The sequence below is a fragment of the Paramormyrops kingsleyae genome, chromosome 5 (assembly GCF_048594095.1).
Source record: "Paramormyrops kingsleyae isolate MSU_618 chromosome 5, PKINGS_0.4, whole genome shotgun sequence".
Classification (NCBI taxonomy): Eukaryota; Metazoa; Chordata; class Actinopteri; order Osteoglossiformes; family Mormyridae; genus Paramormyrops; species Paramormyrops kingsleyae.
This window is the reverse complement of record NC_132801.1, coordinates 32,403,124-32,426,722: the sequence shown is the minus strand read 5'-3', so window position 1 is coordinate 32,426,722 and position 23,599 is coordinate 32,403,124. Positions and strand designations below refer to the sequence as shown.

Here is a 23,599-nt window from a genome sequence, read left to right as displayed (position 1 = left end):
GTATTTCCTTCACATGAGTTCTGCTTGTGTGGTTCCCACCGTCAAGCCTGGAGGAGACAGTATCATGGTCTGGGGTTGCTTTGCGGGTAACGAAGTTGCTAGGTGACCCTTAGCAAATCCACAGTGGCTATCATAGCACACTTCAAAGGCATACCCCCCGCTTAGGATTTCAGATGCTGGGGCAGTCATGCATTCTTCAGCAAGATGACAACCCAAAACACATCTCCAAATTGTGCAAGAATTATCTGAAAATGATAGGAAGTTATGGGCCAATAAGCTGGTGTGGCAGGAACTGAGCCACCTAGATGCCCCCTCTCCCAGAAGCGCTGGAAGACACGTCAGGTGACTTCCCACCTATTGTGTTTGCGAGGCTGTTGTCAAGAAAAATAATGGGTCTGTTACGGAATCCAGTTTTCACTTTCTATGAACACAGCTTTTGTGCTGTTTATTTATATGTGTTTTTATTTTCAAGTATTTAACAGAAACTGTATTATGGAAGAAAACCTGCGTGGGTACCGCATATGAGCTGTTGGTATAAGGGTAATATATGTGCTGTCTCTGTGAGAAAGGGAACAATGATTAATGAGTGTAAAGCTGGAGAGGTAAGCAGAGTACCGGCAGAGTGAGAGGAAACTCGAGCCGTGCGGCCGGGACAGAATGTCCTACCACCTGCCCTCTGTCCTCAGGGCATCCCTGTCACACTCTCTCCCCTCCTGCCCACCCCATGGCACGGAAATGCTGCTCCGCTGATGTTTCAGTGTCACGCTGCTTTCCGTCGAAACGTGTCACCGGTAGGATGGCGGCCTGGCGGGGAACCGGCGGCACGGCAGACTGGCGATGTGAGCCGGTCGTGTGCCGCAGAGAGGGAGGAGCCAAGGGCACGGAGCTGGGAGGGTGGCAATATGCTCGTCCTTCTAATTTCCTAGTTACTTTGATCAGAGACACTCCTGCTCATCCCCCCCACTTCAGAAACAGATACTTGTTCTCTCACGTCAGACCCAATGAATAAACACAAACTCTTAGGAGTCGTGTGAGGGTTAGCGCTATGGCCTCACACCTCTGGGACCCGGGTTTGAGTCTCTGCCACGACTCAATGTGTGTGGAGTTTGCATGTTCTTCCTGTGTCATTGTGGGGTTTCCTCCAGCTTGCTCTCACAGTCCAAAATCATGCTAAAGTGAATTGGAGTTACCAAACAGGCCGTAGGTATGAGTGTGTGTGTCAGTGGTGTGTATGGGTGCCGCCCCGTCCTGGGTTATTCCGTGTCGTGCACCCGTAGCTTCTGGGATAGGCACTGCATAGGACAAGCAGGTAAAAAAAAATAGATGGATGCAAGTTTGATGGGCCTATAGCGACAAATTAATTTTGTAGGGGGTTCCATCTATGGATTTTCCAGACCAGAGGGGGCTACAGCAAATTTCAAGATGGGTTCAGATGACTTGTTCACTATCTGACTGCATGTCTGACCAGTAATAAAAAATATTTCAGGGGGGAGGTTCAAACCCGCTGATTTATGTGGCTACAAGCCTGTAGTATAATACTGTATGTATTCCTCTCCTCTGTGTTGACCTTGGCTGTGAGAAAGCAGGTTTCTAGCACTCATGCACTGTTAGCCGTCTTGTCACAGTTGTGGTGAACATTGTGCTGGCGTGTGACAAGGAGCTGTATATTTGAAATGTATTAAATTTGTGTTGATTGCTATTACTAGGCATATTTCCTGTTAGAGTTTTGTGCGATTTCTCCTGTAAACCTGTCTACAGATAGCTCTGTACCCACAGCAAGCAATAGGGATCGGGTGGCACTGCTTTCACATCGGCACGGGCCCTCGAGCTCCAAACCCTGACAAATGCTCCAGGGAAAGGCTGACCCTGCGCTCTGACTCTCTCCTGCATGTGTGCGATATGCAAACATGTATGTAGTGGCACTTACATAAAAATGGCAAATGCAGTATTTCATTTAATTTATATCTCAGTAAGATTTTCGAAATGTCGAAGAGCCATAAAAACACGAAGAGCTAGATTCTTCGCCGTGCACTTCGGCGTGTAGGAGCTGCCCGCTTAAGGTCACACAGCAGTGCCTTTTTGTCCGGCGGGCCTGTGGGCTGCTCTGGGCCAGACCATGGCTAAACTCTTCAAAGGACACTTAGGCCTCCAGAATCTGGAATCATCCAGCTATGTGGGCCCCCTACAGAGGTCATCGCCCCCACAAATGCCTGTCTGCTTTCCCACCAGGAAAAATAACTGCATCATTGTATCACGGTGGCTGCTGGGTTTACCGTGCGGACGGCTCAGGACAGGCCTGCCGTGATATGAATTTCAGCTTTTACTGGAAATGTCACTGAGCGTATCTTATGTAGGGGTGAATTGGAAGCTGTAGGGGAGTTATGTACTCATAAAAACCTTGTGATGTTCTGTAATTTTATGACCTACTGAAAACTTTGTTTGAATCCATTTTATCTGCTCATTACCTTTTATGTGGCGTTGTTAAGTTAAGTAACACTCACTGTTAGTCATTAGCATTGTTTGATCACTCTATATATGTTACAAATCTAATTTGTGTAACAGCTTCAGTATTTTAATCGTATGCTTTAAATTATGTTTCCAGTGCTTTCTGAAATACTGGCTTTCTAGTTTAAGTTAAAGTACAGCGGGTGTCGTCAGATTACTAGTCTTTAGTACTTGTGTGGACTCCATTACAAGAAGACTAGTTAGGATTAAATTACCAACAGTTTTTTTACGATATTCTTATAGAAATGTACAGAAGTTTTTGTAGAATCTCAGATGTAATATATATTCATCAGAGAAGGTTACCAGAAAGTGACTTGCAAAATCAGGATGATGCCTTACAGATAATCACAGAAATGCTGCCTCATACACAATAGACAGCCATAATGAAATTTCCAATGAAACTTGACAGCCTTTTCTCCTGGCTTTCCCCAGCAAACCCTGTCTGTGCGGCCTGCTTAGTCTCTCAATAACCCCCCCCGGGTCACTCAGGCTGGCAGGGGGCAGCTGCCTATCACTATAGATTATATTACCTGCAGGCTCAGAGCCGCTACCCACTCGTCATGGCAACCCTGTGTCCGGGGCCGTCTCCTGCCTCCTGCTGGTCTGCTTCAGCATGACAAAGTTTGCTATTTAGGTTATAGTTGTTCTATCTACATAGTCAGACTTACTGTGCTTTGGAAGAACTCAAAAAATGTAAACCAAAAAAAAGATAGTAAAAGTTAAATAATTAGCTTAGATGTGGATTTTGCCTTGTGAGCTTGGATTGACGGGATGGATGAGATAGGATAGAGTTTACAGGGAAATATCTGAATACAGAAGAGCCTGTGAGTTGTGTTGCCGATATGTATCCATAGTTACCACCGGAGCAGAATGCAAGTGATTGATTTGAACTGATAAGGAAAATGCAGATGATTTTGCATGGTAAAGATCCTTTGATCTGTAGAGTAAACATAATGGCCGTAATTTAGACTTGTCATTGTCAAGATTCCGGCTTTGTCCTTTTACTTGTCACATGTTGCGTGTAACAGAATCAGTCAGCCCATTGATCGCCTTTGCTGATGTCTGAGAGCGGACCCCCCCCCCCCCCCATATTGTGAAACTGTAATGTGCTTCCCACCCATGGGTGATGCTAACACTACTTCCACTCCCACTGGTTGCTGATGTCTGTAGAACTGTGTAGGGGTGGAGCTTGCTTTCTCAGCCCTGTTTCCATGGAGACGCTCCTCCCACCCCCGCTGGACTTTGGAGGTCCTGTGCAGGGCATCCCCACCTTTCCTCCACGGCTGCCTGGGCTTCTGTGGATGAACAACCAAACAGGTCACTGGACATGAGCAGATGAGTTTCCTCCCCCCAGAACAGCTTTAGCATGACGGGGCCGCAGGCAGACCCCCTCTAATAATAGAACATAAACATTAAACGCATATCCCACTTTGTTCTTGGAATGCATGTGGGTTTTGGTAGCTATATCATGGATATGGCAGTGAATGAACAATCAACACCTAACTGTCTTTATTACTGCTATTAGCAATACATATTCTTGAGTATGCAGTCCTCAGAGTATACCTCATACCAAGGGTGTAACTTTGGATTGAACATTGGGGGGGTTGAAGTCTCCACCCATTTATGTATGATTTTTTTGGGGTGATTGTATTGGCTGGTTATGATTATTGTAATAATTTGTGCCCATGCCTTATACACATCTTTATAATTATAAATGCTGCTAATGAAGTAATGTCCAAGTAATGTCTTGATTAATTCATATTCCTTTTCCAAGCATCTAATGTATTTATACATCTTAAATTTGTGTCCATCTAATGTCATCCTGTAGAGGATCTGTCCTGCCTTCTGTTTCCTGTTGCCTAAACTTAATTTGTGTTGTTGGATGGGTAACTGGAAGGATAGATTTGTATGTGTGTTTCTTTGGTGGATAATATTATTTTTAGACGATTTTGTCCTAAGCAAAGAGTGAGGAAAGTTGGAGGTCAGCCAGCACCCGGAAGCCCTAGAGGAGCTGGACTACATGTCTTGCTCAAGGGCTCAGTGATGATTTGATTACTCTACCAGCTAAGGGACTCAAACTTCCTTGTGGAGCACCTGCAGATGGTTACTGATCCCTAACTGACAGAGATAAACACCTCCCATATACATTTACTGTGTAATTGGTTTCCACATGGATAAAACACCTTCCTTTATTTTCTTGGTAAAAGTTTCTGTTTCAGCAATTGCATCTTGACTATATGTGTTACATAACAGGATCATGTAGCATGCAGGGATACTGAGCAACTGAAGCAGCTGCTTTCTACAGAGGGAAACACTTCAGAGCTACTGGTTGAAATCCCCAGTGCTTGTTCAGCATTATAATTTCAGGTATAACGAATGTGGAATAAGTAATGTGGACAGGATGTGTGATGTGTGAGTGAGCTGGTTTGTAATTCAGATATATTGTTTTCCAAAACCATTTTGTTAATTGAATCCAAGCAGTTCGGTTCGCTGTTCTAGACAGAAGAATGTTTCGGCAGATGGGCGACATTTTTAATTTTTCTTCAGCTCTGCGGTGAGCGATGTGGGGCCGGCGCAGTGTCACCACATCCTGCCTTTGCCTGGATCACATTATCCAGCAAAGTGGCTCATCTCACCCCAGTCGGATTCCCTGCAGCTTCTCTGTAGGTCAATTCTGTCGCATCCTTGAGAGCCACAGTGTAATTGGTTCTGGTTTCACTGGGCTGAAATATTATCCAAGATATACAGTAATAATGGTGAGGCCTGAAAGCAGCATCCCTATAGCTGCACGAGTCCCTGGGGATGCCGGCGTGGAGGCAGGACGCTGTCCGGTTGTGGGTTTCGGGTTGTCGAGCGTGAGTTCGGTAAGGAGGCGAGGATAGAAACCTGCAGGGCGTCTGTCAGCCAGGACTGAACCGGGCCTGGCGGGTGTGTGTGTGTGGGGGGGGGGCTCATCTGGAGGAGGGGGGGGGGGGGGGGAGTAGCGAGGGAGGGGGCTTGTCTAGCTGCTGGCGCACATTCAGTCCCTCGATCATATACGTATGTCTGGGGTCTTTTCCTGCTCTATTCTTTGAATGGGCAAATCCCCCTAAAACTCCACAAATATTTACATTACATCTATTTAACAGATGCTTTTATTCAGTGTGATGTACATTTTTGAGAAAGCTGGGTCAGACAGTTAAGGGGCCCAATGGTGAAATCACCCTGCTAACTACGGGATTTGAACCGGTGACCTTCCGATCACAGCATCATAACCCACTGAGACACAAGCTGCCCACATGCATTCCTTCAAATGATCTAGTAAGATTTTATCACTTTTTTTTTTTTTTTTAATCATTAAATGTCTCGATTTTTTTCAGTTTGTGAATGAATCTGACTTAGTGGGAGAGAATAAAGACAGTGGGTGTTTCTGTGGTTTCATGAGAAGTATGGAGAATAAAGTCCTTTTATTTCCTGTTTGGGCAATTATATTTTAAACAAAGGCATGCCTTACATACTCAATCTGAAGTTTGGCTGATAGAGTTTTACTGGCTTGATTTTCTGCCATTCAGAGCCAGATAGACTGTGTGCAGGAGATACAGTGTGGGGAAGGAGAATGATACGAGACATGGGAGCCAGATGGGTGGGGGCGGGAAGAGCGTTTATAGCCACCTGATAGATAGCGGGCTGCATCACCCTGCACAAATGGGCTTTTCTCATGTGAAAGCCTAAAATTATGGCTTCCGTCACTGTTCACATTCAGCTTTCAGTTTTAGACTTATTAATGCATTATTAATGCCTTATCTGAAGTAAAACGAGCCCTCTGCTCGCTGTCCTCCTCGCACCGTCACTCTGCTCTCGCACCGTCACTCTGCTCACTGTCCTCCTCGCACCATCACTCTGCTCGCTGTCCGCCTCACACCGTCACTCTGCTCGCTGTCCTCCTCGCCCCGTCACTCTGCTCGCTGTCCTCCTCACACCGTCACTCTACTCGCTGTCCTCCTCACACCGTCACTCTACTCGCTGTCCTTCTCGCCCCGTCACTCTGCTCGCTGTCCGCCTCACACCGTCACTCTGCTCGCTGTCCTCCTCGCCCCGTCACTCTGCTCGCTGTCCTCCTCGCCCCGTCACTCTGCTCGCTGTCCTCCTCGCCCCGTCACTCTGCTCGCTGTCCTCCTCTGGCAGTCAGAGCAGCCCTTTTGACACTACACAGGCAGGCTTTGTTCCTCCACATATCCGCCTGTGGTGATTTACTTGCCTGTGGAGGAAGCTGCTTGGTTTGATGGAGGTTTTTTACCCCCCAGAGCTCACTGGATCACTCTGGGAGGGGGGCTTGTGATTAAGCCCCACATCCTCTCTAAATAACACAACACCGTTTGTCTGTCAGGGTTTTGGAGAGTGTGTGTTCTCTAGAGATTTAACAGGCCCTGTAAAATGCCCTCTAACCTCAATGGTCTGCCAATCTGTTCTCAGATTTGGGGGTCACATGTCTGTTTCAAGCACCATCAGTATATTAAAGGAAGGGGAGTGCAAAGTCCTCTCGATTTTCTCATCTTGCAATAAGGAGGATGGGGATATGAGCGGGTGGGGGGGTGATCTGCAGTTTTGGAAACCTTACGTGTGTGTATCTCTGCTTCTGCTTCTGAGGACTTGCAGCTCAAAGTTCCACTGATCTTTCCCGTCTTTTTTTCCCATAGTTAAGTCTTAGAATCATTAGATGATTAGTTTATTTTCCAGAATAGCCACAGCAGTCTTGGACAGCAACTGAGATGAAAGGATGAAAACTGCAACACCAGCCCTGATCTAAGCAGTGGCTTAACATAGTGGTGTCTTTGTGGTACTTAAGTCATTCATGTAAAGCTTCTGATTATGTAAGTGGAAGGGGATTGTGAGCCACTTTGTATAAAAATGTCACGTCTGGAATGAAATGCCAGGTAGGTGCTGAAGACACTGTCTCTGGAGACATGGGAAAACTCCATGTATGAATAATGTATTACACACTTAATGCTCTGCTTTTAGGAAACAGCGTGAAACTGAAGCCTGTGGCAGAGGTGTGTGGGATAGTGCCCATCTGACAAGTCTGTCTGGTTGAAGGTCTCGGAGCACAGGGCGTCCGCGGTGACGGAGGAAGAGGTGGAGGAAGAGCAGCCAGAAGGCGGGGAGGATGACCTGAGCCCAGAAGAGAAGCGCGTCTTGGAGAGAAAGATGAAGAAGCTACGCAATAAGGAGGAGAAGAATAGGATGAAAGCAGAGGGGAAGACGGTGAAGAAGCATGAGATGGAGAAGGCCTCAGCCACCCAGCTGGCCCTGGAGTATCTCACATGGTAAGAGATGAACTCTCCCTGTACAACTGGGAGATTATCCCAATGGGGGATTATCATGATGGGAGATTGTCACGAAGGGGATTGTCATGATGGGAGATTATGATGATGGGTGATCGTAACAATGGGAGATGGAGGATTATCAAGATGGAGGATTGTCATGATGGGAGATTATCATGATGGGGGATTGTAATGATGGGAGATTATCACGATGGGAGATTATCTCAATGGGGGATTATCACGATGGGATATTATCAAGATGGAGGATTGTCACGATGGGAGATTATCTCAATGGGGGATTATCACGATGGGATATTATCAAAATGGAGGATTGTTACAATGGGAAATTATCACGATGGGGGATTGTCATGATGGGAGATTATCTCAATGGGGGATTATCACAATGGAGGATTGTTACGATGGGAGATTATCATGATGAGGGATTGTTAACGATGGGAGATTATCAAGATGGAGGATTGTTACGATGGGAAATTATCATGATGGGGGATTGTCATGATAGGGGATTGTCACAGTGGGGAATGATTGTCACGATGGAAGAATATCCCAATGTCAGATAATCCCAGTGATAATCCCATTGAATTCCATGCTGCCCACATGCTAATTACTGTAATTATGTCAAGCATTCCTGAAGACAAAGCCCTCGCATCCATCACCTGGAGCTTTGCCAGAATGCCTTGCTCTGTAGCTTCTTTTTTCCCATCTTGAAGGAATTCATAAACAAGTTTGTCCCCCCTTTGTTATGCATAACCTCAGGATTCATAACAGCTCTGTTTTTGATATACAGTCAGACAGAAATGAAAGGACATATTTTTCTTATTTGCTTGGCATCGGACATCCTGCCATTGTGAGAACCCTGGCTGGGGACATTTTACTGGGTTTGGTAATAACAGAATGGCATAAATAATAGGCTGGATATTGCATTACCATCAGACCATCGTAAGTAATATGGATGATGCCATGTGACCTGCTTTCTCTCAGCCCTGCTGCGTGTTCCTGCTTCTCCAAAAAAAAGTCCAGCATGTCTGAAAACAAAAGGAGAGCATTTTGTGTAGTATTTGTAGATGTGGTCAAAATACACACACATGTATTGGTCTTGTCCATCACTTTGACCAAAAAATGCTCTTCAGACAATTTCTGCTCCAGGCAGGACATTCTGTTTTCAGCAATGGAAGAACAGAAGAGTGGCGTCTGGTTTGCGTACGACTTGCCTCGGGCTGCCAATCCCTGTCCGTCCTGTGGGGTAACAGGCATAAAACAGGAAGTTCACTTTAGGAAGTGCTCAGAGTATGAGGGATGGGAAGCATGTACCAGAATCCTCTGGGATGTGCAGCATTGCATATTAAGTCCACCCTCCTTGGAAAATACAACACACACATACACACACACACACACACAGAGGAGATAAAACGCTAAAACCTTCCAAACCTTCAGCAAAACACATACATCTCAGTTAAATTTCTTAGATAGGGAACTTTCAAATTTATACAAAATCAGTATCTGGCAGGAATACCACTTTGAATACTTGAGTATTGAATCCCAAAGGTTCAAATCCTCAGTGCTAAGTGACTCAGCAAGCGCTTTAAATCAAGTATCTAGTATATTGAACTTTATCAGCCATTTACAGCATGCACAAACTACATGTATATATGTATGAGTGGGAGAGAATCCAGCTGAAAAACACTTTACAGTTTATTCCAAAGCCTCTTAAGAGAGAGAGAGCTTGAGCTTTTCTGCAACGGAGACCAAACTCATGAGCAGGCTGGGTAGATGCTTCCAGAAAAAGACACTGAGCATCATTGTAGAATGGGAAGCATCTTCAAGAATTTGTGAGACCCAGGAAACTGTTTGACATGCAGGGGTGCAGGGCTGAGCGTGGGGGTGTATGTGTCCCCATTCCGCGGGTCTGCTTTTGCCTCCCTTTACGGTAGAGCTGGGGTGTTGGGGGGCGAGGTTTGCTGATGTTACCAATTAGCCGTCATCTGGATCCAGTTGTTCCGCGCGGCTGGGTTTCGTCCTGTTCTGGTGTTTGCCAAACAAACATTGCTCTGATTAGAAGCAGAACACCTTGTCCCTGTCCGCCCATGACACTCCTCCAAAAGGAAAAATACTACTAATACTCTTGCAGCCAGCTGCGTTAACTTTTGTTTGTTATAGTGTGGTTATGCTGGAACTGGCCTGTGTTAAGGCATGCTAGGCTAACCTTGAAATTATTTTAAAAATATATTGAATGAAACAGGAAAGCATTGCGGACTAAACCTCAAGGTTGGATCTGCTTACTTTTGGGTCCAGATTTGGTCTAGATTTTGATTATTCACAGGAGTAAGGAACTACTATAGAGTTACTGGAAATAAAGTGCGCACGCTAGAAGTGGATTTTGGGATTTTTTTTTTCCGAAGATATTGTACATGGCACCTGATGTGCTGAGAAACATCTGTAGCTTTTCTGAAAAACAGGGTTAGTGTTTATGTCTGGTCAGAGTGGCAGAAGGGGAGAGCTGGGTGTGTGTTTAGCGTAATGAGCCGTGAGGGATGAGCAGTCAAAGTCATTAAGCTGTGCCGAAAGGAGGCAGCCCCTGCAGAGCACGGCCAGGGGGGGTGGGGGTGAGGGGGGGTCACTTCACACGGAAAAAGGTATCCAGATCAGCGTTACTGCTTCTTGCCCAATGTGCTGTTTGTGATTTGATCTGCGGTGAAAGAAAATAATGTATGCAACAAGATTCGGTTGCTAGGAAACTTGCCTATAATTGTGGTAAGATCCGAATGAATCATAAAGACATGAATCGTAAGGGTTGTCAGCAGTTTAGCTGATTTATAAGGATTATAAGGTGTAAATCTAGATATGTCTGCTGCGCTCCCTGAATCTGGTGACTGGGGGGGTTGGGGTTTTGCCGAGCTCCCCTGGTGTCCTGATGGCAAGGTGCCCCCCCAGCTACCTGGCAGGGCGATGACGTCAGCAAAAGTATGGGGCCAAAGTGTAATGACGTATGCGGATCTGGTTGGAGGGAGCAGGGTGACTTCGCTTTATTAGAAATGGGATCCCGAGGTAAATCTCCTTCATACCCCCTACATGTGTCCCTCTCTCCCGTCTCACCCACAGCAACCGTCCACGCGTAAACGATAAACAGCGAAAGAGCCGATTGTCAAATGGGCCCCTTCGCTGGGAGCCTGGCCGGTCCCCACACCATATGGATGAGGCAGTACGCTGTAGTAACACTTTAACAGCCAGCAGCTGAATTGTTCCACTCACAGCCAAGCATGGGATGTGGCTCAGTGTAGCGAGAATTAGGGCTTGAAAGAATCGTTGACTTAAAAATGGCCTGTATGATCCTCCACGCCTCCTCTGACCACGCTGCCTTCATACAGAGCTCCTGACTCCTCCAATGGGGACACTGCTTACATGCGTTCCCACAGTCGCTCGCTGATGGCTCTATAACGATGGAGAACATCCTCTGTGTTTGTGCCCTTTAATTAAGCTGCGTCAATTTAATTTTTAAGATTCTATTCTGTGTCTTAATAACAGGCTGTGATATTTTACTTGAAGTGTCAAGCTGAAATGGAGTGTGGGTGTACTGGTCAGGTATTCTGGTTCTTCATCCAAACAGGAATATTTTTACTCTTATCACACTAATAACTGGATGAATCCTGCAAATTACTTGTTTTTAAGATGTGAAAACTGTGTTATATATGAGTTGAGATGTATTGCTTATTTGATAAGTATAAGAAGCTAATAAATTGATTGCCTAACTACTCGTTGCCTCATTAGACCATGCATTATTGATTAATCAGAGTTACGTATTAATTCATTAAGTTTCATGACGTAATTGCAGTTGGTCCCTAACCGCATTGTTCTGTTTGGCATGATTTAAATAATGCTGTACCTTCAGTAAACAGGGTAGCGAGCGTTAATTAGTCAGGAGCCCAGCATGTGAGGACCTGGAATCGGGCACTGAGAGGTCAAGGCATGTCACAAGACTTATGTGACATTTTGTGGCGTCAGTCATTGCGGAGCTAGCTTTCCTGCTTTGGTATACAGAGGCATTATTCCGTAGAACGTATGTGTGCCCCTCCCCCTGGCTTGCTCTCCATCTCCGCCTCTTCATTATGGTGCCATTTTTAAACACCAGTAAACACATTTTCTGCATTGCTTAACGGGGCCCCATTAGCGTTATCCGAGTTCCCGCAGAGGAGCACACGCGCTCTGGGGAGGGTAGGGGTGGCTGCATCAGGCCGAAGGACTCGGGTGACTAAAACAACACGGCGGCTTTCTGAACGCGCAGGGCCAGCCGCATGCTGGACACTGCACTTTGAATGCTGCTGTTGCTGCCTTTTCGAATGGTGCCCTATTATATTGCTATTGACTGATGCAGGGCTAGACATAAGGATTTAGGAGGGCACAGCCACTTTGGCCTTGGCTATTCATATTTTTTCTAGGGCACAAGGCCATTAAGCCTGGGCACAAGGCCAAAATCTGGAGTAAATTAGCTAGTGTGCAGTGGTATTGTTTTTTGTGAAGTCATTGACAAATTAAAAATTTGAATTTGAAAAAATGTTTTTTCCATTTATTTAAATTTCATAGGACACCTCGGGCCTTGTGGAGGAATTTTATTTCCATAAAGGATGCATTTTTTTATTTTCAAAAAAGCAGAAACTTTCCAAAAAGGCATTGGGCCAATACTGAGTCACTAATTACCAATTACTGTAATTACCAAGTTTAGACAACCTACGCAATACGACCTTCAATTTGAGACAGAATATATATATATATATAGATAGATATATATAGATAGATATATATATATATATATATATATATATATATATATATATATATATATATATATAGATAGATAGATATATATAGATAGATATATATATATATATATATATATATATATATATATATATATATATATATATAGATAGATATAGATATATAGATAGATAGATAGATATATATATATATATATATATATATATATAGATAGATATAGATATAGATATATATATATATATATATAGCTTTATTTCAAAAAACAAAATCCAACAATAAAGGAGCCGTCAATATTTTTGTATTTGTTTGCTCAGAACACCCGTATTCTTTTAGTGTACAGTAGATGACAATTTTTGCACACTGCACGCTACCAGTCCTATATCCTCCCAGCAGAGCTTGGTACTTCTCTGAGTCAAATCTGCTCTGCCTCGGCAAATGTTTTTTTACAACACCATCTGACACTTACCTGAACAAAGTAGATAATTTGCAACATTTTGCGGCAGTAGCCGCGAGTTCAGCTTGCTTTCTTTTACGTTCTCGATCTTTGCGAGGCATGGTGACAGCATAAGCAGCAGACGACAACTACACGATGATTACCGAAGAGGACACCTATCTGTTATTCGGAAACCGTCGGATGGCTTTTCCAATCAAAAACGTAACCCCCGATGATGCACCATTGTCATTGCTGTGGCTCCATAGTAGGCTGGACGATACATACCGTACCAGCCAATCATGCGACGAACACATGATCGTATTAGTCCAGAATTCATTGCGGTTCATTCAGTAGTTGGGAATTACGAGATGTGTGGGTCGACCTCGTTTCTCGTATCGAAGGTTGGGTTCGGGTTCAGTACAGATGCATCGATTGTTGACGAGGTAAAGTGGACCGTGTCGTGCGCAAGTCTTTTGTGTAATGAACGTTACTTTCGGTAAAAAGGGGGCATACGGCCAGACAAACATTAAAGGCAGGCCAATCTTGGCCGTAAGGTACTTCAATTTTGAGGAGGCGTGCAGCCAATTTTTAAAGGCACGACGGCCATTGGCCGCGGTGCCGCGGCTTATGTCTAGCCCTGCTGATGCTTACAGAGCTTATTAAGCTTGTGGGAGTTGTACTCACACAAAAATGTTCTGAGGGCAGAAGGAAAATGATTGGTTCAGAGAGACAACCAGTCAGATTGTAGAGGAGATGGGTCCAAGCAACTAGAGGAGGAAGGGCCTAGACATCTGATTGGTTGGTCCTGCCTCCTCTAGTTGCTTTAATCCACCTCCTCTACAATCTGATTGGTAATCTCTCTGAACCAATCATTTTTCCTTCTGATGTCAGAACCTTTTTGTGTAAGTAAAACGCCAATGAGCATTTATTAACTACCTTCGTATTTGTAGCTGATGAGCGTTCTTTTGCTTGGACCCTACGCTGGAAGAAGGTATCACTGCTCTCTGATTTCTGCTAGTCTGTCCTCTTACCCATGTTTTTGTTTTAACGCTTGCTGGGGCTGCCTCGTCAGAAATATCTGCTTCAGGTTCATGGTAAATTGGTCTTCTGAGATCCAGAAAGCATGTAAAGAAAAACAGAATAGCAGAACTGGCCGACCCCCCCCCCCCCCCACACACACACACACACAATATAATTTAATTAACTATGAGCCCAAAATGTCACTCCTGCTGTTTAGGAAGTATGGTGACCGTTGACTGACCCGGGGCATGGCAGCCCTAATGTCAAGTGACGCGATCGTTCCTTCATCACGGGCCATCGATGATCTGCGGTGTGTGACTCAGTCGCTGTCCTGAACAGAAAAGCAGGAGACACTCAGCCTGGTAGCCTGGGATCTGGCTTCACTCTGTATACATTGTCATAGTGACCAATGATGTTTACCATCACAGCAGCCAAGTTCAAATCAATACTCACTAAGTGTATTTCCTTCATATAAAAATAACACGTCGGGAACATTGTAAGTCTGAAGTGGGGCCATTTGAGGCAAAAGTTCTGGGTTCAGAGAAGCTGGGGCCTTTTGGGGTATGAATATGTGAATATATGATGTATAAAATTGTGCGTGTGAGTATGTGTGCACACGCGTGTGGGTCGGTGGTCATGAATATATAAAAACACCGCACTGATATGCATGCATGTCAGCTTAACTGACGATAAAATCATGGTTTCCTTCTACAAAACGCTGGGTGGAGAAACATGTTGAGGTCTGGCCTCATTGCGGTGATGGTTTTCCGAGGCTCCTTACCACCCTTGTAGAATCGCGTCGTCTAGTCAGGCTCCCTGTTAATGTATCAAAGTCAGATGAGCCTGGCTTTAAAGCACATGAAGTGGTCGACTTACAGAACGGCGCTGCTTGGGCTCAGTTCAAAGCCTCTTGGATGGTTTTATCCCAACATGCAAAGCTAGACAAACTCCGTCCATCTCCCAGCCGCTTATCCTGCTACTCGGGGTCTTCAGGTAAAATTTTGATTGGGATAAAAGCGCTGCAGCTTACCTTGATTGATGCAGTGTCCCTAAATTGCGGTTAGTAATAATCGGCTTAATCAATCCATTGAAGATCAATCAGATTTAATGAACAGCAAAACACGTGGGCTGTCCAACACAGATGTGCTCCACATGTGATTGCTCATGTGACTCCTCTTTACTGCGCCTATTGTTGGGGTCGTTCCAAAAATGGCTTCTCTCAGGCATGGTGGGGGGTGGGGGCATTAGGGCACATCTGTTATCAGGCATTTCACCAGCGGCATATTAAAAACAGACCTGTGGATGATTTCATTTTCATACCATCCCAGTGTGCTTCGCTGCCTTATTACTGTGATATTGTGATTCATAGTTGTGTTTTGGATAAAACCTGTTAGTGTAAACCTAGCTGTATAAAAGAGTTAGCAGATGGATGGAGGGATGGAGCAGTGATTCCAAACTTATCTGTTTATCTGTTACTTCTGTGTGCGGTGTGTTACTCTGCAGGTTAGCCCTTTGGGCCCCTGCTAAGAAGGTTGTTCCTTCAAATCCTGGATTTCTTTGCTGATGTTTGCCTCACAGTTAACTAGTGCTGTAGTTCTCGAGACCGGTCTTGGTCTCAAGACCGGTCTTGAGACCATTTTTTTGTGGTCTTGGTCTTGTCTTGGTCTCGACTCTATTTGGTCTTGTCTTGGTCTCGACCCTATTTGGTCTTGGTCTTGTCTTGGTCTCGGACATAGCGGTCTCGATGGGATGGGGGAAAAAAGAGAAAACAGCACATCCTCACAGAACACTATCATTATTCATTACGCGCCTCAATTCAAATGCAACCAGTCAGATGCATCTACTTTAAAAACGTTACATTGTATACATTTTCTCAATGGACACAGTGCTTCACAGTCCACACACTTCATACACATCACATGATAGCGAAGTCGGTAAAGAAATGTTCCAAAACGTCACCACGCGTCACCATGTCACATGGTACAAAATCCTCGCGAGAGCAAGACGACTTGAGACAGACCGTGCAGCACAAACTGGAACCGCCTCCGTGACGACACAACTTTGCCCTTATTGGCTGAAGATTTTAGTCACACGCATGACGTTTGTATCCCAGGAAGTTCCAATGCGTTATCTGCTATTTCTCCCGAAAAGCACATAAAGCAGTGAGAACTGGTTTCAGTTCATTTACTGGTAAAATAAAGTTTAAATAAATTACATAAATGCTCTAACAGTACATATAATTTAGTGGTTTATTTATTGTTAGTTACTGTAATGTTGTGCTGGTTTATTTGTTTAATCATCTGACATACCCATCAGAAAGACATACCTATCGGACATACCCATCAGAAAGACATGCCGATCAGAAAGACATACCAATGAGACATGACTATCAGAAAGACATGCCCATTAGACATGCCCATCAGAAAGACATACCGATCAGACATATCCATCAGACATACCTATCAGAAAGACATACCCATGAGACATGCCCATCAGAAAGACACCAATCAGACATGCCGATCAGAAAGACATACCAATCAGACATGGCGATCAGAAAGACATACCAATCAGACATGCCGATCAGAAAGACATACCCATCAGACATACCGATCATCAAGACATACCCATCAGACAGACATACCCATCAGAAAGACATACCAATCAGACATACCCATCAGAAAGACATACCAATCAGACATACCCATCAGAAAGACATACCAATACCCATCAGACAGACATACCCATCAGAAAGACATACCGATCAGACATACCCATCAGAAAGACATACCGATCAGACATGCCGATGTTATTGGCCTGGAAATACGGCCTTGCTCTTTGGTATTATTCTCTGGTGTTCCTCCCTCAGTGTTACACCTCCAGTGTTACTCCTTGATGTTTTTGTCCTGGAAATATGGCCTTACTCTTTGGTGGTATTCTCTGGTGTTCCTCCCTCAGTGTTACACCTCCAGTGTTACTCCTTGATGTTTTTGTCCTGGAAATATGGCCTTACTCTTTGGTGGTATTCTCTGGTGTTCCTCCCTCAGTGTTACACCTCCAGTGTTACTCCTTGATGTTTTTGTCCTGGAAATATGGCCTTACTCTTTGGTGGTATTCTCTGGTGTTCCTCCCTCAGTGTTACACCTCCAGTGTTACTCCTTGATGTTATTCTCCTGGCAATACGGCCTTGGCACTGCTCTCAGATGTTACTCCCCCAGAGTTACTCTTTGGTGTTATTCTCTGGTGTTATTCTCTGGTGTTCCTCCCTCAGTGTTACACCTCCAGTGTTACTCCTTGATGTTATCGTCCTGGAAATACGGCCTTACTCTTTGGTATTACTCTCTGGTGTTCCTCCCTAAGAGTTACATCCCCAGTGTTACTGCCCCAGAGTTACTCTTCGGTGTTATTCTCTGGTGTTATTCTTCAGTGTTATTTCCTGGTGTTATTCTTCAGTGTTATTCTCTGGTGTTATTCTTCAATATTATTTCCTGGTGTTATATTCTTCAGTGTTATTTTCTTCAGTGTTATTTTCTGGTGTTATTCTCTGGTGACCATTGATGTGTCAACATCAAGGAGACAGAGCAGGGAGCCCACGGTGGACAGAGAGAGACAGAGCAGGGAGCCCACGGTGGACAGAGAGAGACAGAGCAGGGACCCCACGGTGGACAGAGAGACAGTGTCTTGGTCTTGATACCCTCCAGTCTCAGCAATGTCTTGGTCTCGGTTTAGGCGGTCTTGACTACAACACTACAGTTAACTAGTTATGGATACATGTACGGATCTTAAACCCAATCTAAAACCCAATGTGATGGTTAAGTCAATATTATTTTTCTACAGATGCTTCCTTTATAGTTTCTGTTACTTTTCACTAATATTCATGTGAGGAAAGGGGACAGTGCTTAGCTCAGGCACTTAGCGTCCACTAGGCAGTTTGGCATGTGCCTATGTCCAGGAGGTTGTGAGTTCAACTCCTGTGGCCGGCAGAGTGATGTTTTGACCAAGGCCCTTATCCTCAGTTGTTCCAGGTCTCCTGGGTGGCCCCGCTCTCCATATGTCGCTGGACACAAAAGCATCTGCTGAATAAATGTAAATGCAGATGATGTAAATCACTTCTCAGTTCGTTTGCATGCAGTGTGTAAATCCCAGTACTGTGAAGATACTGCCTCTGCATCGTATGCAAGCAGATCCCTGTTGCTATTGTCCCCTCTCTTAGTTATGAGATAGCTGGTGTGCTCCCGGTTCGAGGCCTCCTTCTAAGGCAGCGTCGACTATGCAGGGAATGTCTGAGCAGCTGCATAGCTTTGCGTGTGAATCTCCGCTGGCGGAGGACGGGGCTGTGCATAGCGCCGCCTCAGCGCCACCCTCGGAGTGACCCGGGTCAACAAGATCCTCTCAAGCGCCTCATTATGCAGACCCCCATCCCTTTGCAGACCCCCCCCCCCCCCCCGTCACCCCCAGCCCAGAATAAAGTCTCACTTCATCAGGTGCTAAAGGTCATGTCTGTCTTCAGCTTGCAGAGTAATGCGGTTATTTTTATGAAGGCATTTTGTTGGATTTTAAAGAGGAGTGAGGCGCTTTCTCCCAGCACTGTTTTATCATTCATTTTAATAAGTGATTTAATTAGTGAACTGGTAGTTTAAAGTTATAGTAGGTGCCACCTTTAATCTTAATTACGATTTCTTGCACTTAGCTATAACTGTTCCCAAAACACAACTAATATTTAAATTACTCTCCATTTCGTCAGCACCGTTTGTCAGAAAGCTGGAATGACACCGTAAATACCAATCGTGCACAGAATATTAAAACCTCGTGTTGCCGTCCATGTTTAGTTTGTATCATCCTAACGGGTTTGCTGTACCAGCTTCTCCCAATAACAGATTTGTCCTGCCAGCTTGTTTTGCTTGTCTGGGTCGTATCCCCCCCCCGTGCTGGTCACCCTCGATTTAACAGGCTGGCTTTGCGTCCGCGAGACGCCCTGATCGGCTCTCCTTTCTTGGCAGCTGGTCTGAGAAGCGCAAGGAATGGAGGTTCCAGAAAACGAGGCAGACCTGGCTTCTGCAGCACATGTTCGACACGGAGAAGGTAACGGCCTGCTGGGTCCCCTAACGCCCACCCCCCAGAAATGGAATCTCTGTTCCATGTACTTGCCCTGTTCCACCAATGAAGTACTTTGTTTATGCAATACCTTTCAAGAACAAGTGTCACACAGTGCTTCACAGGTAATAAAACAAAGATGATCAACATCACGAAAAGGCCTGTCTGTAAAAAAATAAATAAAATTGTATGTTATGTTGTTTAAAGGTGTCCACACTGCTGGCTGATCTAATGTCTAATTGTTGGACCTGGGATTTCAAGAAAATCTTGGCGTAAGACCATTGAAGTACTTGATTCAACTTTTGAAGGGCTTGATGAATACAAACCATGGTGTCAGTGACACGTTGGCGATCACAGATCTTCACGTTTTGGTCCCTGCACTCAAACCTGGAGGGTGTGACAAAGAAGCTGTTGCTCTGGACGGAAATTTTAAGCCATCTTGCTCAGTTTTAATGTCACCATTTAGTGAGGCCTCTCTGCTTCGTTCACCGTGAGCATTTAGCTCTAGGGGGCGTGTGTGAGCCCGTTTCACACCTCCACCCCTCCTCCACAGATCCCGGAGGAACACTTTGCGGTGCTGCTGTCCTACCTGGAGGGGCTGAAAGGGGGTGCACGGGACACCACAGTGCAGAAGGCGGAGGCCCTGGTGCGGGAGCTGGAGGGGGAGGGGGCGCAGCAGAGCGACGGCCAGCAGAGGGCGCAGAGAGCCAGGGAGGTCGTCCAGCTGCTGTCCTGATGCAGCCCAGTGCAACCTTCACACCCTGGGATTCTGTCGGCCAGCTAACATGAGTGCCTGGACACACCCCCATCTGGCCTTTGGGTGGCTTTCAGTGCTAGATATAGAGAGCAGCTCAGTCCAGTACAAGTTGCAGCATATGATAGTCAGTCTTTCTAGATTCACTGTTCACCTGAACCTTTGTGATGTTTCTAAGGAATGTCCAATGTTACTCACCAGGGTGTTATTGCTATGAATTACATTATGATTTAATTTGTTTTAATTGTTCTGTATTTGACTGTATTTTTTTTTAAAGAGGTATACTTTATTATGTTCAGTAGCCAATGCAGTTGGAAAGGTGGATCTACCCATTTGTCAAATTCAGTCAACAGAAGTGAACCAGATTCACTTTTTTTAAGTTGATGGAAACCTAAAGCAACCAATCAACAGCAAATATCAACTAGCAGCAATGTAGTGACACCTGTCTGCTTTATCTCAGGGTTTCCAGGGGTGAAAACAGGGCTTGCCATGAACCAATTAGGAGATTGTTCATTTTTTAGCTTAGAATAGTTAGAATTAGAAGTTCTGCACCTCTTGTGTGTTATTTATTTATATATGAATTAATTTTGTGAAATGCCAGCAATAATTTCCTCCACCTGACACGTCTCCCCAAATGAGACCGGTGCAATTGCCTGTCCAAAAGTTCTCTCTGTGACTCACTGACCATCACAATGCTCTCCTGTTACCAAATAGGGAAAGACTGTTCTCATCAACTATATACATAATTTTGTCTCAATTTTCCTTTCTATATGACTAAAGGGTTTTGAAAAGACATCTATGGTACATGAAATAAAAGCTTTGAAGAACAACAGTGTATATTTGGTAGTATCTGATTACATTTTAAAAGTGTTTAAATAATGGAAGTTGAGCGTGTGCGACTGTCTCTTTAATTCCAGGTATGTGTGCCTGGTGCTGAGGTGTGGCCAGCCAAGGCCGGCGTGCATGTGTGACACTGCCGAAGACCCCGCTTTGCTGCCCGGCGCTGTGCCTGACAGTCACGCATCAGCAGTATGAGCAGCGGTGTGGAAGGGAGGGGGGGGGGCGCCTTCAGCTGGGGTCAGAGCACGGACACTCCATTCTGCTGAGTGCTGCCATGCCAACCCTGCGTCTCTAATTCTATAATATATCACAGAAGTAATAAGCACAAAAATACTAAAATGTTTGTTGTGAGTCTGATTTGGACAGTGAAAGGGTTTGAAAACCATAGTTTGGTCACTTGCTTCTGGGGAAATAAGATTGTAATACAGGATTTCTTTAAGTTAACTAGCACACTGTGGCCCTTAAAGAGGTCCTGTGTAGGAAACTGTCCGTATAAAAATATATTTAATGGCCAGTGGGATTTCTGCGTCTGGGAATTAAATGCTTTTATTTTATCTATACATTTTTACCCAGTCAAGGTTTAAGGTTTGTGGAGACGGAGAGTGCCATGCTGTCTGGGGGTGTTATGAGTTTGAAATGTCAATTTTCGTCGTATCACAGTTGGTCACTCGCTCTTCTGCTTGCTGTGACTGGATGAACGTTGGTTATGGGGAGTGTGTTACATTTACTTATTCTAGCAGATGTGTTTGTCTAAAGTAAAATAGGAATGAGGAGAGCTTGGGGACAGAGCAGGGTGGCTGGTGCCCAGCAGCCTTGGGGTGAAGGGCCTCGCTCAAGGGTGGTATGGTTACTCTTTCCAGCCACGGGATTCAAACCCACAACCTTGGGAACACTGGGAATGGATCCATCCATAAGTCTGCTGGAAGACTCTCACAGAGGCGTGCTGCACACGGAGGTGAAGTGGTGAATTCTGGGAAGGTGGCGTGGGTTTATTTGTCTTGGAGGGGGGCAGTGTGAGGGAGTCTGTTGGAATTAGTGCGGCCTCAGTTGGCTGGTGTCCGTGCGCAGCGTGAGGGAGTCTATTTGAGCACTGCATTAGCCCCCCCCCCCCTCGCGGGGGCTCTTCACACCCTCTGCACGCTCCCTCTGTTTCCCATTAACGTGCTCAGAGTCAAGTCAGCACTTTGCAGCCCCGTCTTTAAAAGCTTTTTACGCAATAGGGAACCGCGTACGGCCATCGCCTCATAAATGCACAGCCTACCCAGAGAGAAAATAGCATAATTATCAGGAAAACTTTTTTAAAAACTCCATGCAGTGGTGGGTCTAATGTCATAAATGGACCATTACAGCCTGTAATGGGTTTGCAGCAATTGGGGGGGGGCAGCTGATCTCAGGCTGGTTTCTGAAACAGGTGACTTACATTTGCGACAGTAAACACCCAGTCGGTTTGTTTTCCAGCCTGTGGGCAGCATTAGTCGCTATGCAGAGCGCAGGCCCTGATGGCGGAATAACAGGATGCGGTTCCGGCGTGGCCTGCAGCCTCCCGCCTGCTTTCACAGCTATCTGCCAGGGTTTGTTTTACAGCTCGGTAACCTCACTGCTCCCTGCCTCCCTCGCACAGTCGCTTGGGGTGTAATCATTACCAGTAGCTTACACCTCCAGAAGCTGCGCGAGCGCTTTCCCTGCGCGCTGCGGAAGGTTACAAGGTGGAGTGCAACCGGGTGGCACGCTGTCTCACCAGGCATCCCTGGTACAGGGTGGGTGGATCGCAGGGCATGCGGATCAGGGAATAATGCGATGGGCAGGTCATGCGCATATGGCTGTGGGTGATCCTCGACTGTGGAACAATAGGCAGGGAAGACTGGAAATAATTACTACTACTGGGTATCTAACGTACTAAAAGCTGTTATTCAGTAAAATGATAACCTGGTATACATGCCAAGGTTAGCCTGATGTGCTCACAGAAAGCATGAACTTCACAGTGTCTGGGGGGGCGTCTGAAAGTGACATTAATTGTGTGTAATTTAGTTTTTGTGCTTTTCGCACCAGCTAACGGCTACATTTCAACATCTTTTCTGGCCTACATCAGCTCTGAGGTGGATGCTTCTGACTTATCAACAAATTTTGATTTTGCAACAGCAAAAATGTGCCGGTGTTACATCGGCGTGTTACACCCCATACAGAGGTGATAAGAACTAAATTTCCACCCTTCTCCAGTTTCCAATACTGGGCAAGAAATTCACTCTAGATATTTTTCAGTCGTGAAATCTCGATCTGTAACAAATTCAGAATGATCTAGCCAGGGGACTTCAATTACAAAGCTGACGGCTCAAGAAAGCAGGATGTAAATTATTTGATTCATGATTTTTTGAGTCATTATTCGTCTTGAGAAACAGACTTTTTTACACATGCATGAGCAGTGAGGCCAGAGTGTGCCTGTTTTCACTGGCAAATGCACTGACATGAAAGGTGCTGATGATTAATGTTTCATTTTACAAGGACAAAAAAATGTCATGTCTCCAGCATGTGAAAGGCACAGCAATAGTTAGTATTGTTAAATATATCTGTATGTCCACCTTCCAACCACTAATCCAGTACAGGGCCTGGAGCCTGTTCCATGCAGTGCAGGGCACAGACTGGGGTACATGCTGGATAGGATGCTAGTCCATCACAGGGTACAAATTCTCACATTCAGTGGGGGGTTTAGGGACTACAAATCATCACCCACCTGTTTGTGGATTGCTGGAGAAAAACTGCAGAACATGGGAAGAAGGACACACAAACTCCATACACAGAGTGAGGGGTGAGATATGAACCCACAATCCTACCATATGCTCAGGGGCATCTGAAATGGATATTGACAGT

The 23,599-nt window shown here is 45.2% G+C and overlaps 1 protein-coding gene across 10 annotated transcripts in view; it reads left to right on the top strand.

Moving 5' to 3' along the window:
- Window positions 1-20,724, top strand: part of chlsn (cholesin) — a 92,346-nt gene extending 71,622 nt beyond the window's left edge. For 9 of the 10 annotated variants that reach the window (XM_023808079.2, XM_023808078.2, XM_023808082.2 and 6 more), the window contains 3 exons: window positions 7,579-7,808; window positions 19,047-19,128; window positions 19,694-20,724. In XM_023808079.2, coding sequence (XP_023663847.1) covers window positions 7,579-7,808; window positions 19,047-19,128; window positions 19,694-19,876 — 495 coding nt within the window. In that variant the 3' untranslated portion in view covers window positions 19,877-20,724. Of the gene's footprint in view, window positions 1-7,076; window positions 7,419-7,578; window positions 7,809-19,046; window positions 19,129-19,693 lie in introns of those variants that run through there. The other variant, XM_072712588.1, reaches the window with a different exon arrangement.
- Window positions 20,725-23,599: the final 2,875 nt, after the last annotated feature.